The sequence below is a fragment of the Ciconia boyciana genome, chromosome 13 (genome assembly GCF_034638445.1).
Source record: "Ciconia boyciana chromosome 13, ASM3463844v1, whole genome shotgun sequence".
Lineage (NCBI taxonomy): Eukaryota > Metazoa > Chordata > Aves > Ciconiiformes > Ciconiidae > Ciconia > Ciconia boyciana.
In genome coordinates, this window is record NC_132946.1 from 19,863,123 (window position 1) to 19,880,785 (window position 17,663).

At 44.5% G+C, this 17,663-nt stretch overlaps 1 protein-coding gene across 2 annotated transcripts in view; it reads left to right on the top strand.

Annotated features, from left to right (window-relative positions):
• ROGDI (rogdi atypical leucine zipper) overlaps nt 1-12,309 on the top strand; it is a 74,057-nt gene extending 61,748 nt beyond the window's left edge. Inside the window, exons 10-11 of one of the 2 annotated variants that reach the window (XM_072878485.1) lie at nt 9,292-9,360; nt 11,166-12,309. In XM_072878485.1, the coding sequence (XP_072734586.1) occupies nt 9,292-9,352 (61 nt within the window). In that variant the 3' untranslated portion in view covers nt 9,353-9,360; nt 11,166-12,309. The remainder of the gene's footprint in view (nt 1-9,291; nt 9,361-11,165) is intronic. The other variant, XR_012045014.1, reaches the window with a different exon arrangement.
• Nucleotides 12,310-17,663: the final 5,354 nt, after the last annotated feature.

Consider the following 17,663-nt stretch of genomic DNA (forward strand, 5'->3'; position numbering starts at 1 on the left):
CTGCTCCTTGTCCCTCTTTTTCTCTCTATTTCTCTTTGGCTCCCCATCCTTATGCTCAGCAGACCAGATCAGCAACATATTACACAGGCTCTGTATGTGTAACCAAAAGTACAGTATGTCTATGTATTGTGTGGGTCACACTATGTATTTATAATGCCTTGTATTTTAAGAGCTTTAAGACACCAAGGTATTCTTGTAGATGGATGACAGTCATGCAGCCAGAGCTACAGGAGAGAAAGAGAGAGGGAGGGAGAAGCATCTGAATTGTAAATTCTCTGAGTGGCACCAAAAGCAGGAGCTGCAGTAAGTCCCAGGCCCCTGGGACCGTGTCCCCATCTTCTGTGTCCCAGTCCCTTCCTGACCCATTCTGCATCCCCCCACACCTCCAGATCCTTGCCCTCCTCTCCGTCTGTCCCTGCCTCATCTATTGTGCTGTTCTTTGCCCCTCCATCTCTCTTTGCCTATCCATCCATCTGCCTGGCTCCCTGTCCCTCTGTCTGACTTCCCAACCCTCTCTTTCCCTCTCTGTAATTTTTTCCACTTCCTTGTACCACTGTTCTTCACTCTATTCTGCATTCTGCTCCCATTCCCTCTCTTTCTCTATCCCTCAGTCCTGGGTCCCTGTTGCTCTCTCTGTCCTTCTCTCCATCCCTAGCTTCTCTTGCTCCATCTCTCTGTCTTGCTCCTCATCACTGTTTTTTGCTTTCCTCATCCCTCTGACCTGCTCCCTGTCCCTCCTTTTTTCTCTCTATCCCTCTGTTCTGCTCCTCATCTGCTCCCATATCTGCTCCTCGGCCGCACCTCGAATACCGTGTTCAGTGTTGGGCCCCTCACTACAAGAGAGACATTGAGGGGCTGGAGCGTGTCCAGAGAAGGGCAATGAAGCTGGTGAAGGGTCTCGAGCATAAGTCTTATGAGGAGAGGCTAAGGGACCTGGGGTTGTTTAGCCTGGAGAAAAGGAGGCTGAGGGGAGACCTTATCACTCTCTACAGCTACCTGAAAGGAGGCTGTAGTGAGGTGGGGGTCGGTCTCTTCTCCCAAGTAACAAGTGATAGGATGAGAGGAAATGGCCTCAAGTTGCGCCAGGGGAGGTTTAGACTGGATATTAGGAAATTTTACTTCACTGAAAGGGTTATCAAGCATTGGAACAGGCTGCCCAGGGAAGTGGTTGAGTCGTCATCCCTGGAGGTATTTAAAAGATGTTTGGATGAGGTGCTCAGGGATGTGGTATAGTGGTGGTCTTGGTAGTGTTAGGTTTACGGTTGGGCTCAATGATCTTAAAGGTCTTTTCCAACCTATATGATTCTGTGATCCCTCTATTTCTGTCTCTATCCCTGTGCTGTTCCCTGTCCTTTCTTTCTCTAATCCTCTGTTGTTCTCCCTGTCCCTCTATTTCTCTCTCTCTCCCAGTGTCCTGCTCCATGTCTCTTTTTCTCTGTATCCCATTTTCTGGCATTCTGTCCCTCAACTTTTTTGTTTAACCCTCTGTCCTTCTTTTTCCTTCTCTTGCCCTCTGTCCTGCTGCCCATCACTGTTTTTTCTTTTTCCATCTCTCTGTCCTGGTACTGTCACTCTGTCCACCTTCGTGTCCCTATTTTTTCTCTATCTCCCTGCCCAGCTCCTTGTCCTGTCATCCTGTCTATAATATCTCTGCCCAGCTGGCTGTCCCTTTTTCCTTCTGTTGCTCTGTCCTGCTCCCCATAGTTTTTTTTCTTCCTCCATCTCTGTCCTGCAGCCAAATGCTGTTTTCTCTTTGTCCTGATCAGCATTCCTTTTTTCCAGTGTCTTGTCCTGATCCTTGTTTTATCTACTTTTCTGTCTGTATGTCCCATTCCCTGTCCCTTTTTCTATCCCTCTGTCCTTCTGCCTGTCCCTCTCTTTCTTGCTCTATTCCTCTGTCCTGTTCCCCATCAGTATTTTTTAATCTCTCTGTTGTGCTCCTTGTCCCTCTTTCTCTCAGTCCTGCTCCCCATCCATATCTTTTCTTTCTCCATCTGTCCTGAAGCCCATCACTATTTTTTGCTTCTTTATCTCTCTGTCCTGCTCCCCATCACAGTGCTTTCTTTCTCCATCTGTCTTGCTCTGTCCCTTATTTTCCTCTGTCACTCTGCCCTTCTTTCTGCATCCCTGTCCTGCTCCCTGTCCCTTTTTCTTATTCTACCCCGTCTTGCTCCATGCGCCTCTTTCCCTTTCTGTTCCTTTGTCGTTCTCCCTCTATTTTGTTGCCTATTCCTCTGTCCTGCTGTGTGTCCCTTTTTTGTCACTGTTCTTCCTGCCCTTTTTCTCTCTGCCTCTCCCCTCTGCTCCCTTTCTTTCTCTGTCCCTGTCATTCTCCTTGTCTCTCTCCCTCTGTCCTGCTCCCCACCCCTATTTTGTCATGCTCCATCTGTCCTCTGCCCACTATTTTTTTCTCCATCTCTGTCCTGCTTCCTGTCCCTCTCTCTCTCTCTTATCCCAGTGTGCTGCTGCATGTCCCTCACTTTTTCTTGCTATCCCTCTGTCCCGCTCCCTGTCCCTGTTTCTTCTTTCTCCATTTGTGTCCTGCTCCCTCTCCCTTTTTTCTGTGTGACTCTGTCCTGCTCCCTGTCCCTATTTCTTCTTGCTCCATCTCTGTCCTGCAGGCCATGGCTTTTTTTTATTTCTCCATCCCTTTGTCCTGATCTGCATCCCTCTCTTTTTTTTCCCCTCTATCCCTCTGACTTGTTCCCTGTACTTATTCTTCTCTCCCTGTCTGCATTTCCCACTCTCTGTCCCAGTCTTTCTCTCTCCATTGCTCTGTCCTTCTTCCTGTTGTTCTTTCTCTGTCTCTATCCCTCTGTCCTGTACACTGTCACTATTTTATCTTTCTATATCCCCTGTCCTTCTTCCCATTCATGTTTTCCCCTCTGTCCCTCTGTCCTGTGCTCCATCTCTCTGTTCTCCTCCCTGTCCCTGTCTTTTTCTGTCAGTCCCTCTGTCATGGTCCCTGTCCCTCTTTTTCTCTCAGTCTTTCTGTCCTGCTCCCTCTGCTTTTTTTCCCCTCTGTCACTGTGTCCTGCTCCCAGTGCTACTGATTTTCAATTCTCGCTATATCCCTGTCCAACTGGCTGTCCCCATTTTCTTCTGTTCTTCTGTCCTGCTCCCCATCCCTATTTTTCCTTTCCTCCTTGTCTGTCCTGCAGCCCATCACTGCTTTTATCTTCTCCATCTCTTTATCTTGATTTGCATCCCTCCCTTTTCTCAGTCCCTGCCCTTCTTTTTCTCTGTCTGTATGTCCTGCTCTCTCCCTCTTTCTCTATCCTTCCTTCTTTCTTCCTCTCCTTCTTCTCTCTATCCCTCTGTCCTTCTCCCCATCAGTATTTTTTTCTGCATCCCTCTGTCCTGCTCCCTGTCCGTCTTTCTCTGTTAATCCCCCTGTCCTTCTTTTTTGCTATCTGTCCTGTTGCCTATCGCCATTTTTCTTTTTGCATCCCACTGCCCTGCTTCCCATTCATCTTACTTGCCTGATCCCTGTCTTCTGCTCCCCATCAGTAGTTTTTTCTCCAGCTCTCTGCCCTGCTCCCTGTCCCACTCTTTTTCTCTCTATCCCTCTGTCCTCCTTCCTCTTCCTTTTTTCTTTCTCCATCTCTCTGTCCCTTTCTGCCATTCCACTTCCCTGTACCTTTTTCTCTGTATTCTTGTGTGCTGCTCCCTGTTCCTCTGTGTCACTACCCCACTGTCCTGCTCCTCATCCCTCTCTTTGCCTCTCTGTCCCTCTGTCCTCCTCCCTATCCCTGTTTTTTTCTTTCCCTATCTGTCCTCCTGCTCCCTGTCCCTCTTTTCCATGTGTATTTTTGTCCTGCTCCATACCTCTTTTTTTCTCTGTCTTGCTGTCTGTCCCATTGTTTCTTGCTATATTCCTCTGTCCAGCTGGCTGTCCCTTTTTTCCTCTCTGTCCTGCTCCCCAGCCCTATTATTTATTCTGTCATTGCTGCCCTGCAACCCATCCCTGCAGAAGCCGACCATTCCTCACCAGCCTGATGAATGCTGCTCCAGTAATGGGTGTCCCTGGGGAAGGGGGAGCGTACAGGCACAGAGCCCTAGAGCAGATTCAGTCCCATGACCTATGTGCATTGAAAAATAAGTGATTGCTCTTTTCTTTGTACTTGTGGCTGTGCCTGCAATCCCTTTGCACTTGGTCAGTGGCTGTGATAGTGTCCAGGGGAGCAGGTTACATATTAGGGGGGTGGGTGTCAGGTGATGGCCCCGTGTTGCTGATGGGCTGCAGCTGTGGGCCAGGGCTGGAGGAGCCCCAGGTGTGGCCAGGGAGAGTGATGGTAGGGACCCCTTTTCACCTCTGTGAAAGGGGACTGGGGCAGCAGGGCCAGTCTGGGTCGGTGGAGCTGTCGCCGAACATTGCCTGGGCCTGTGGAAAAGGTGAGCGGGGCCGGGCATGCCCTGGACCGTGAAAGCTCCGGCGCCGTGGCACTAAACGGTGGGAGCAGGGGAGTGTCGGGACGGGGCCCAGGGAGATACATCCCGGGGCCGGGGGCCGCCTGCCGGGCGTGCGGGACTGCCCGGGCGGCGGGGGCACACCGGGGACTCTGGGGTTCGGCGGGAGGCCGTGCGAACTGCGGGTCCCAGGGAAAGGCTCGGGGGAGCGGCGGTGGCGGTCGGGGCCGTGCTAAGGGTGCGAGAGGGCCGCGACGCAACAGACCCGAAGCGAGGCGGCCGCGGGGCCGGGCTCCGGACTCCCAGGTCAGGCGGGGGCAGTGCCGAGGGGTACGGCGTCCCCGCAGGGCCACGCCTCGGACGAGGCTGGGGCATGCCGGGAGCTGTAGTCTTCCGGCGCCGGGCTGGCGGTCGGCCGTCGTTGTCCCGGCGCATGTGGGGCTGCGTAGCCGTTCCTACAGCCGCGGTCCCAGCCGCATGCCGGGAGTTGCAGTTCCCGCCAGCTTCGTGGCGTTTTCTGCGGGGCTCATGCTGCGGCAACGCGGTACTGCAGCGCACCGAAGGCGCACGCGCAGTGACACAGCCTCGCCAGGGGAGTGAGAGGCAGCACTGCGGTCGCCTGCCGCACGTGCGCGGTGGGCTCGCCGCTCTGGCTGCTGTCGCCCCGAGCGAAAGTGGTTCCTGCCGGTCAGGGCTGCGCATGCGCGGTGGCGCGCTCTCGCTCACTGCTGCCGCTTGGTGACCTAAGCTCGGTGTTGCAAGTTGGGTGCCGCGCATGCGCGCCGCAGCGTCTCGGCAAAGAAACGGCGCTACTGCAGTGGCCGGGGAGCGCATGCGCGGTGGCCCTGGATCGCTCACTGCTGCCACCCAGGGGCCTCGAATCGCTACCGCAGTTCCATGCTGCTGGTGGGGGAGGGGGGATACTGGCAGGCCCTGCGCAGGAGCTGCTGTGGCTGAAGTTCAACAGACCAGAAAAAGGTAAAGCAGCTGGAGCATGAAATGAAGGGGATCCAGGCAGAAACTGCCTCCAGCTGCAGACAAGAGATGGCCTGTCTCTCCAGGTGAGGAAGGATCCCTCTTAGTAGTTCTCATCAGACCAGATCACCAATATCCACCGCAGGCTCTGTATAAGTACCCAAAAGTAAGATATGGCCTTATAGTGTGTGTGCATGAAGGAAGCTATGTATCTAGGAAGCCTCATATTGAAGACACCAACTGACAGAGGGTGGATCCAGATTAGATATAAGGAAGAAATTCTTTACTGTGAGGGTGGTGAGACACTGGAACAGGTTGCCCAGTGAAGTTGTGGATGCCCTATCATTGGAAGTGTTCAAGGTCAGGTTGGACGGATCAACCTGATCTAGTGGAAGATGTCCTTGCGCATGGCAGGGGGGTTGGAAGTAGATGATCTTTAAAGGTCCTTTCCAACCCAACCCATTCTGTGATTCTATGATTTAGAGAGTGTGAGGAGGTGTCTTAGATGCCACCATTCACTGTCTTGACAGCTACAACACAAGATTGTTGCCAACCTCCACTCCCCTGTGAACCTCCATTCCCCAGTTTTATTGCTGAGCACAATGTCATATGGTATGGAATATCCCTTTGGTCATTTGGTTCAGCTGTTCCAGCTATGTCCCCTCCCAACTAATTGTGTACTGTTATGGATTTATGCATGCCGGCCACCATGACAGGGTCTGACCCTAGGATCCTGCTGATTATGCAAAGTCTCAGTGTAGGTTTCCAATTCCTCTTTTATTAGTTCTCAGGTTACACCTTGAGCTGGGTGCCTCTGGAGAGGGGACCCCTACCTGGTCCCTCTCTGGAGGGGGGATTGCGCCCGGGGGGCGTACCAGGGGGATCACGCCCCCCAGTTATACCCGTACCACCCATCAGCTGATCCCCAAGTCCAATCACTTAATTCTGGTCAGTGGTGTCTTGATTTCTTATTGATTTTCTTTGTCACTGGGCTGGCCTTCTTCTGAAGTTACCTCATTCTCTTGGAATTGTTTCCTTGGTCCTTACCTTCTTCATTCTGCTTGCATCTGCCGGATTCAGCTAGTTCTGTGTTAGCAGCATTAATTTTATCAAAAAGTACTCTTGGTCAGCTCTCACGGCCTAAGGCTTCAACTACTTTAGCCCCTAGTGTTAAAGCTACTAATGCTAAACAAGACTATTCAGAGAGAAGAATATAGTTAAATCAAATTTCTTCTATAACACTAATATAACTGGGTATACTAATTTCTCATAATATTTTTTTTTTCAGACCTGTTTTTTTTTTTTTCAGGCCAGCTCCCCCGAGTTTATATACTGAGCATGATGTCATATGGTATGGAATAGCCCTTTGGCCAGTTTGGATCAACTATTTTGGCCGTGCCCCCTCCCAGCTTCTTGTGCACCTGGCAAAGCATGGGAAGCTGAAAAGTCCTTGACTAGTGCAAACATTACTTAGCAACAACTAAAACATCAGTGTGCTATCAGCACTATTCTCATCCTACATCCAAAACACAGCACTATGCCAGCTACTAGGAAGAAAATTAACTCTATCCCAGCCGAAGGCAGGACATATAAATGCAGTAATGCATTCATATAGACAGGACCCAGTAAGAAGTGGCACAGCAAGGAATGGGATTTTTGCCAAACTTGACAAAGACACACTGCACAAATGAAAGCCCTTCTATTTGAAAGAGCAGAGGCAGCTTTAATAGCGGGGGGTGGAGAAAGCTTTAAGAGGTTCTGTAGCATTCTCAGTACTTTCCCCTGGAGCAACCTAAATGAAATCAAGGTGCAGTCTTCCTGGTTTCTGCCCCTTATTTCCAGACACTGAAAAAACAACTAAAGAACACAACCCCCTCCAGACTGCACACACATGTTAATATGTTTTACAAAAAAACCCGCATTAACCCTGACTTTAAATGTCCTCTCCGGTTTCTCATTAACTTTCTCAGCACTTCTTCTACCTAACATTTGATGATTCATACATGCACTCCAATGTGCCAAATGAGCTGGCTCAGTGTAGTGGTATGCAACTCAATGCACTGCCACATTTGTATGACAATTTCCGCGTTTGTTGTTTTGTTGTGTGTTCATTTAGGAGAGGAACTGGTTTTATTTTCTTTGAAATTTTGAAAGTATGGCTAAGTCAGGTTTTAAAAGACTATTTGAAAATGCTGTAGTAAAGGCAATTCATACGCTGTTCAACTCTGCAGATACCTAAAATTGCTGTTTAATTAAAATGTAAGATGGCTAAGATTTTTGAAACTAAGTTAGCAAATTCACTCGTGCAAGACTTTGCAATAAAATTCACAGGAAATGTTCTCCAGCTGATGTCTTTTACTGGCTTTAAAAGGCTGGCTTCAGCACATGGCTTCATCCTGCTCAATTCCACTGATTTTCTCAAAAGAACTTCCCAATTTAACTTGTAACTTTAAAAAAAGATGGCATATATGCAAACATCTTAATGATTAGAGATATTAACTCTATTGTATCTTTTAGAGGGGTATTTGTATTCAGGTATTTTATGGTGCCTGAATCAGTAAATTGTTTTTTTCTTAATTGAATGTCCTAAGAAATACATCAAGGCCCATCCTAGCCAAGCTAAAAACACACAGTACACAATTAGCTTAACATTTACAGAAGGAAGCATGTCGTATGTAGTCAAACCTCTGTAACTACACGGAATGACGAACTGGGTATCTTCTCATCTCGTTGTGCTCCTCCACGATAGCACCAGGTCCAATCCCAGTCCTCTCAAACACACCCAGACTATACATTTAGGATAACTGATTCTGTAAGCAGCACCAGACTCCCCCAGATGGGCAAGAGAGTATAGGTGTGGAAAATCAATTCATAGAGGCACATTAAACACATGGGAGAAGAAATTCTTAAAAGCATTCTTGATGAACTCCAAATTTTCAATACATGGAGAAAGGAGAACTTACATTCTTAAGGGTAATTTATAGGCTTTATAAGTCACCACCTAACGATGCTGCTACATAGCCTTGTAGCTGTTGTGATAAGCTTCCTCTGACCTGCAAGTTTATTTTTCAAAGGATTCCTGCCTCTAGAGCACTTGCCATTTTTTACTGCTGCAGCCCCTTCCTTAGGCAGTGTGTAGTGTCATTTCAGAATGTCTTTTATTTGTTGTTTTTCTAGATGTAAATTAAAAGGCCATTTGGAAAAAAACGTTTGCAGTGGTCCTTTGGTATGGAAGGCCAGGCAATGTTCACAAGCCCAGTATCTTTTGTGCATACTACAGCTGGCTGAACTGGCCAGCATCTCGTCCAATTGCTGGTTATCCCCCTCATGATTTTCTTAACACAGTGCTGTCATGAACATAAACATCTGCTGATGGGAATCCCTTATAAGACAGGGTGCTTAGCCATTCCGTGACAACTCTTACTGGTTCCTTGCTTCCTCCCATCCTGCCCCACCATATTTCAGCCATTATACCTCAGAAAACTGAAACAATGCAGACTCTTCAGTTTGTTTTACAGCTCCCGAGACTCCAGGATGTAATGAGCTTTATGAGTTCTGTCAGGAAAACAATTATTTGTACAGGAAAACATGTATTACCTAACTCTTCAGTTTCAATATCAAACTTCAACATGCTACATTTCTGATCCATCATACAGAAAGACCCCTGGTACCTAAGAACATGCAGAGGAGTCCCAGCACACCTGTACAATGCACAGTATCTGCCTTCCCAGGAGACGTGTAAATGGGTGATCTGTGAAAGAGTGATCTTGAATAATTTTTTACAAGGAAAATCTTTCCTTGGATCAATAGAACAGGCTAAGACTTTTTTGAAGGGCTTTTATTTGCCCACTGATATGTCAAAAGAGGGTTAGCAACAAAAACTTAACACTATCTTGTATTTCACAGTTCAGTGAAAGACCTGAGACTGCAGAATCCTGGTGCTGATAGAGCACAAATTGCTACTTAGCATGGAAGGTAAGTGTGGACAGGGACACAACATGTGCAGGTACTTTAAGAAGAGATACCGGATCCATCCCAGACACCAAGGGAACTGCATTTTATACTGTTTAACTTGTGTCAGTTATTTCTGTTGCAAATGACACTTCTGATTAATGTTAGACCTAGGTACAGGACCAATTGTTTTGCCATTGACACACGGACCTACCATGCACTGTTTAGTTGCAGCCTCACTACAGTCTGTTTAACATCCTTGAAAAAGAAGACCAGCTAATATGCATTTCTAAGTACTGGTCATCAGTGAGCTACTTCTAAACTGCATGTTTTAGCGGTGCAGATAAGCTTGTTTCCTGGCACCCACTGAAGTTCTTCTTCGATGGGTATGGAAAAGCCAGCAGTCACAAGCCCTTAGCAAGAGTGTATCTTGCAGCACACAGCACAGTTCCTGCCTACCAGCACATGGCTCTGGCACTTTCCTTCTTGGGCACTAAAAAATGAACGGAAACAATTCTGTGAGCTGGTATTTGTCTTACTCTTTAAAGGACTTAGTAGTGAAATTCAAGAAACAGACCATCATCAAGAGGAACTAGATAAAGTATTACATTGCTCCACTGACAGTATAACTGACAGTTTAAGTATGCAAAAGCATCTTAGAAATACTGGAAGAGGGATGGTGAATTATTACCATAGAAGTATCATAAGTGACACCGGAATTAACCAATTTTAAGAAGCTGCTAAGTATTGCTTTTCATTGCTGGCAAACCAGGCGTTCCATCTTCCTAACAAGAAAAGCCAGCAGGCTGTTTAAGAGCCTCATCACAGGTTAGGTACTTCACTCTGGCCATTACCTTTAATCAGAAATAAAAGATCAGTGCTTTAATTTCTTTCTAATGCATTTTGAAAGCCTCAGATCTTAAGTGGGAACTCAAGGTCTTGTGGGTTGATGTTCAAACAAACAAATCACATTTTCTGCATTCTAGGATTGCAATGTATCTGTTCTGTAAGTGATGATGTTTAGGGAGGAGTATGAAGGTGCACACAGCAATGAGTATTAAAGACACAGGAGTCAGATTCATGGCTGGTGTGAAAACAATAAAAAGAAGCCCCTGCTATGACAAAATTTCTTTCCATATGCACTTATGCAAACACCACCCAGCATCCTGTACAATCAATATTTACACAGCTAAATATTCATATGTCACTTGATTATGACCATTTCAAAAATTGGAAGGATATAAACAAGCAAGTGATGCTTGCAGAGGGCCAGGATTCTTTGCAACCTCATTCTTTTCTTGTGACTTACGCCATTGAAATCCATTAAAACTTCGATTAAATAGTGTATACTTTCAAACAGGCAACAAACAAACCAAACACCACAGTTGCACTTCTAGCAGTTACTGGAAATATGTTGATAAAAATGCTGTACATTGCAAAACTAAAGCATAGATGCATAGAGCTATTTGGTGGTTACAGAATAGAAGACAATTTTGGAAATTCCAGAACTACAGTTATGTTTGATGGAGTCAGCAACTAAAGCAGCCACAACAGATAAAGGACATAATGTAACATCCAAATATACATGTTAAAACTTCAGTTACTAAGACTCTAGTTAAAAACTAAGTGCAGGAATGACACGTCTCTAAATTGCCGCTTAAACCACAGCTCCATTATTGCACTAGGGTTTCCACTGTGTTCCTAAACACACTCTCCTGCACTTCAAGTTTGACCTATCTAGCTGATAAATGATCCAGTACCATAAACCCAAAAAGAAGGAACAAATGAAAGCATGAATTTTAGCTAAAGTTTTTTGATGTCTCTTTCAGCTGAACATCAGATGCTTCTTAAAAGGAAACACTGGGGAAGACAACCCTTTTCAAAGAAACTCACCTCTGCAAACTGAAACAATGATGACTTCTGACAAGCTTCTGTAGAATTAGTCACATCAGACTGGCAAGTGTGCGAGGAAACCTGAAACAAGGAGTGTGGAGAGTAAGACCTCAGGGGTGTTTCTTCCAAGCTAAGAACAACAGCGAGCAAAACAAAATACCAGGCAGCAGTAACATGGAGCAGTGTTTAAGAGAAGATGGACAATCTAATGCTTCACAGTCCTGGATGGGTTAAATCAAATTAAAAGGTGAAAACATAGTTTAGCACCTATTTTAATGTATTTCACCACCACCTGAGAAGAGAGCACAAAAATACCAGGATTTTTTTTTTTTTATTCCAAACTTTGCAAAGGAGTTTTATGCAACCAAATACTAAACTGATGATTTTGGGCTACAGACACAAGTACCTTCTATTAGTGATGCTATCAACGCTGCTATATGTGTAATTTATACTACCATTCTGAATAAGAAAATTACTTAGAAGCTAAAAAAAAAAGGTTTTTGAAGACACCGAGGGTTGCTAAGTGACAGAAATACTTATTAGAAAAATAATCCCCAATCACTGAACAGCATGACAATAAGTAGTTAAGGGTACCACAAGCCTAAAATTGCTCAAATAATGTACCTAAAATCCATTTAGGGGTGTTTATGAGAAGCAGTGCAAGAAAGAGTCATAACTGCTGAAATCAAAATACAAAGAAATTACTGTTCAAAACCAACAGCCTTACACAGAGCTTAGCTGTACTATTCTTAGCCAGAAATGTGTTAATCAACCATCATCCTGTAAAGGAATTGTATTGAATATGATATGTTCATTACATGTCACATTTGAGTATAAAAGATTTACATGTGTAACTCCTAGAAGCCTGAGGTGCTGTTAGTATAAAATAAGGTATGTAACATGGCTTATAGGAAACTGAAGAAAGGAAGGAGACTGTGGGATTTTAGGAAAAGTAACAGGATGGAATTTTTTTTCCCTAACAATTTTTAATTCTTCATGAAATTTCAGTTTCTTGAAAACATCTCAATGCAAATGTGTTTTTTGCCTTATTTATTACCAAAACAAGTATGTCAATAGCATTTATTAATGAATGCACACATGTGATTTAGCTAGCAACTGCATCTGTTGCCCATAAGCACAAAGCACCACAGAATAACCAGGCCTCCAGCACACACAGCTTGTACTGCTGCTCCTGCTGCTGTTTATCTGAGATGCTTAAGCACTGCAATAGCACCAGTGGTATTTTGTTTCAGGAATCTGCTACCCATACTCCCCTGAAAACACTAGATCCAAGTGTAGAAAAACAACAGTTTTTCTGATCAGGTTTGATCAGGTTCTGAACCTGATCAAAAACAGTTTTTAAATTCCAAGCAGAGAGATTCAAAGTTTGAAAACTACAGGACATTCTCATTTTAGCACAAAAGAATCAACTTCTTTTCACTTCTCTGCCTAGTGTTTCTTATTTTTCATGCTGCAGCACAGAAAACCAGTACCCACATCTGCACAAAGACTTCCACTGTTCAAACCAGTGTGCAAAGCATTGAGGAGTCTTGGCTCAGTCTTGGCAGTACAGCAGCAATCCATCTCAAATGCACTACACATTTTGCATTTGGGGTATCACATACAGATAGTTAATCGTTGCTCTTCCTCCCAATAACAAGAAAAACAGAAAAAACAAACCCCCCTTGCTTCCATGGCTCTTCTTTCCAGGCTAGAGATTTATGGCAGTGACTACTTATCTTACCCAACATACAAGACACATTTTGAACAATTTTCAAAGCTAGCCCAAAAAATAGATCATAAATAATAATCAGTCTAAAGAAAGACCAGAGGTCTCTGCACTACTGGAGATATGCAGGAACACTTTCATTTACTGGACTCCTTTATAAAAACAAAACGTTTGTGATGGCAACTGAACTACAAACTTCTTTTTAGACATAAAGACTTAGTGAATAGGAATATCCTGCAATACTTGGATTGCTTGTTAGCACTTGCATGGTTTCAGAATGGATACATGATGACACTGACTGTATGGAAATTATCAGGTATTTATTTTGCTATTAGTGCCAAGGCCACAGTTGTGTGAGGCATTACACAAGCATGTGAAATCTTTGTCCAAAAGAGTTTGCAAGCCACCTGTTTATTAACTCAGTCACTGTATTTCAACCCTTCCCCCTGTGACAATATCCTCTCAGGGGGCAGACTTGCCTGGTCTGATCAAATATTCAGTCAGCAGAGTTAATAGTGAACTGATATAAAAACTGGACTCAACCTCTACATTCACGGTTGTGATACAAGACTTGATTCACAGGGCTCACACTTCAGGCCCACCTGAGGTATGTATGCTAAATTTCCCTTCTCACTGGTCAAATATTCCGCTTCAGAGCTCTCTTTAAACTGAAGGCTCGTGGTAAGGGAGAGAAGAGAGTTCCTTACCTCTTAAGCAGTCAGGGCACGTTCCCCTGCTGAAAGCAGCCTACTCAGGCCTCCCATTTGTGTAGGATCTGTTAAAGAGTAAAACCAAGTCTTAAGTTTATTTGTTTGCTTGTTTAAAGAACCTACCATTTGCAGCGTTAAACCCCCAGAAGACAAATTGTCACAGACACTCTAAGCAAGCTGCCATAAAAGGCAGTTCAAGAGAATCACAAATAACCATTTCTGTACCCTTTGGGAGAGGCTTTCAAAGCCGTTTGAAGGATTTCATTGGATTTGTGTGCTTAACACCCCATTGTGTGGATTTACAATTTTACTGCCAAAGCTTTTATGTATTACAGAGATGGATATCTTTAAAACAGCAACTGTTATGATCTCATGCATAAATACACACAAAGATGTTCCAATATCACACGTTTGTAACTCAATGGATGCTCCTACCAAGGGAGTGGTTCCCTTCTGTAGCCACTGAACAAGTAAAAGGATGGAACAAAATGACATGATCAAGCTCTGAAGCAAAATTTCTGTTTTAATTTAGATTTAATTTAGAGCTGCATTTAGTGGTGAAAAGTGCCAGCCTGACAGCTCTGAAGCATGAAGCACTTGATACTCTGGGCCAGAACCGCACAGGCACTGGCCAGGCAAGCTGCCTACCTACTTCTTGCCCTGCCAATACAATATGTAATTGAGGAAAGTAAAATGGAGATATAAATGTTCTTTCTCCAAGTATTTGATGCTGACAGCGTCTCACCTCCAGCCTTCCTGCACCTCAGAAGCTTGGAAAACGACAAGAAGTGAAAGCAACAAACACTGGCACTGCATTACTCGTGGAGTGGCTTTTCCACTCAGAACAGTGCTTGCTCTTCCTCATCATGAAGACTCATTGTCTGGTTTCGCGGGAGTGCCTTGGAAGCAGTGCAGGGGCCCAATTTAACAGAGTGTCATTTAGAGAGAGGGATACAGTCCATGGCCCAAATGTCTCACACAACAGCCATAGTGTGAGAGAAAAGGAAGCATTTTCCTTGATCTACTGCTGAGACAGCAACTTCAGTAATGATGAGACACCAAAGACAAGTAACTTTCCCCAGGTCTCACTAAGCATGCACTCACATTTTCCAATTCCCTTTCACTAAACTATAAAAAAACTCTCTCTACAACAATAAATTACACATGCCCGGCACCATTCCCTTGAATGGAAGCCAACTGGCACAATTACCCTTGTCCATTTGGTTGCATTTTGTTGTGCAAAATTTGGATGCAGAATAGCTGCATGCAAAATGCCCACTGGGAAATCCCCTGGCCCATTCCCACTCATGAGTGGTGCTGAGGAATCTGTGGAGCTTTTCAGGTGACATGGGCCAAACCTGTACCTGTAAACCTCCAAAAAATTTAGCACTACACATGATCAAGGTCCAGTTCATGGGAACACTCACTGGTGCTGTTTAATTCAATACCACAGATGCTGCCAAAAGTTCTCCCTCAGACAGCATCTCATGCTAACATACACAGGGTAGGTTTTTCCAATACTCTCTTGGAACAGCAGTAAACAAAAGCAGAGGAAAGCAATGTAAATAAACCAAGCTCATCCACTATCTCAAGGATAGAAGAGCAGCTCATTGTCTTAAGAATACAGCCTAAAGAGCATCTGGCTTCAAACCCAATGTTCAACTGGAATTAATTTTTTCTGTTACTGTGATCAACAGGTAGAAGGTGTGGGGGTTTTTTTGGTTGTTTTTTTTTGTTTTTAAACTTCTTACTTTTAAGTAAAAAGGGAACAAAAGGTATTAAGCATCTACAAAGAGACAAGGCATTATCAGAAGTGTAGGATCTAGTAACAAGAAGTGACTGAAGAAATAGAGACAGAAAACGGGAAGGGTCAGCAAGTACCTAAGCACAGTTCACAAGTGAAGCGATCCTGTCAGCATAGCACTTTTTGCCATCAAAATACTTGATCAGCAACAGTTCAGTCTTTCAAACAAGAGGACATCAGAGCAATTAAGAAGTGAAAAGGGAACACAGATCTTGAAAGACAATGCCTGAAGAAGCAGTTAATTTGGAGGAAGGAGAGATTGGAAGAGATCTCCAGGCCCATCATAAACTTACTGAACTCCATATTAAGCAATAAGGGGTGGGCTGGTTGCTTCCTACTTTATTTCCATTGGAAGGCTGTTGCAGAGCCCGAATCTTCTAACCATTAAGAGTTTTCTTCCAGTTTTCAGCTTAAATTTACTCAGGGCCAGGTGGTGCACATTTTTTCTGGTGCCCACACCTTCAAGCTTAATAATTGTTCTCCCTAAATGGTATTTCCCTCTTCTGACTTTACAGAAGTCACCCCACTCTTCTTCCACTTGCTTTTCTAGCCTAAGCAACTCCTGATGTCACCATGCATGTCCATCTCCCATGTCCCAGCAATCCCTGCAGCTCTCCGCTCCAGTTATCCCAGGGGGAGTTCATCTTTCTTGTACGTGAAGGACCAGCAGAGCAACCACATCAGACAAGCAGTGCTCTGTTCAATGGCATTAACTCTTCTCTACAGTTCCTGAAAATGCTTTGCCTGACACACTGCAGTGTAGCACTTTCTTATGCCCACAACACACTGTTGGCTCCCAGCTGCTCTCCTGTGCTTCCCTTTAGCTACCTGCAGGTGGTCTTCCCCCTCCTCAGTTTTGGCCAGCTGAAGAACATCCAACTTATGGCTCTCAAATTCTTCCCCCTCTTCTAAATAGCTTCTTGGTGGTCTCAGCTTTCTGCCCTTCAAATAAGTAGCTTATCATAACAGGACAAGGATAGCATTGCTTTTTCCCCAAGTAAGCATATACTTAAACTGTTTCTTTAAATATAAAAATTAAGAAGAAGGAAAAAACTGACAGATAAGTGCAAAGCAAAATTTTAATTTGGTGCTTAAGCAACTTGAACACTTTGCTGCAGCTGCAGCAGAGGGCTGGCACTTAGATGTCTGATGATAAAACCAAAAATCCTTCCACTAAGGTTTCAAATTACAAAATAACTTCATCTAAGGGAAGACAAAATGTATATAAACAAACATTGCCATATGTTTATAGTGCCTTCTCAGCACGTTTCTCTTATGGCATCAAGAAATTACTGGTATGAAAAATTACCAATTTAAAGTGCTATTGTAAAGCAATTTACAGTTAAATCAACAGTAGTGAGAAAATAGTCAAGAATTTGAACTCACAGAATGGGACATGATTCATGACTTTCTCAACAGCTTTTACTCTTGATGAAGCTTACAACCATCTCACTATTTGGGAATGACACACTTTGTTAGTATTGGTCTGGTTAGAAACTCAGCAGGCTGGCTTGTTTATCACTGCAATTTTTCAATCAGAGGAAAGAAAGAACTGAGGAAGAACTAGGCAGAAAGAAGGCCACCAGGTACCAGTTTCAACTAACTTTCACCTGGGTGCAGAATGAAGCTTCTTTCTAAAACAAAAAATTGCATCTCCGTCAGGATATTGGCTATTCTAGGAAGTGTCTTTTTTCCACCCTTTGCCTCACTAAAAAGCTTTTTGGCCCAGGTGGTTTTCTCCTGATGCAGAAATGTGAAAGTATTGGGAATCTTGCACATTTGTATAGGAAAGCTGTTGCCCACCTAGCTCTGTAGCTGTGAGGGGAGATGCTGCAATGGTCACGTTCACCTGCAAACAGCAGTTGTCTTTGCCTTACGCCCTAAGATATCACAGGGGAGCCATGTCAGGAGAAAAACATGCTCAATTACAACTTCCCAGCTGGATGAGCAAGGACACTGCTAGTGGGTCTGCAGGTCAGAAGCCCAATGCTAGTGCCACATCTCAGGTTCTTGACACAATGATAGGTCAACATGAGAAACTTAAAAGTGGGGTGCTTACTGTTGGAATGACAAAAATAAAGGAGAGATATCACCTGTGTGGGACTTAAAAAAAAGAAAGGAAGATCTTACTCTATATAGATTACATTTTCCAAAATGAAATGTAATACGTAAAAAGCAATCAAGACAGGAT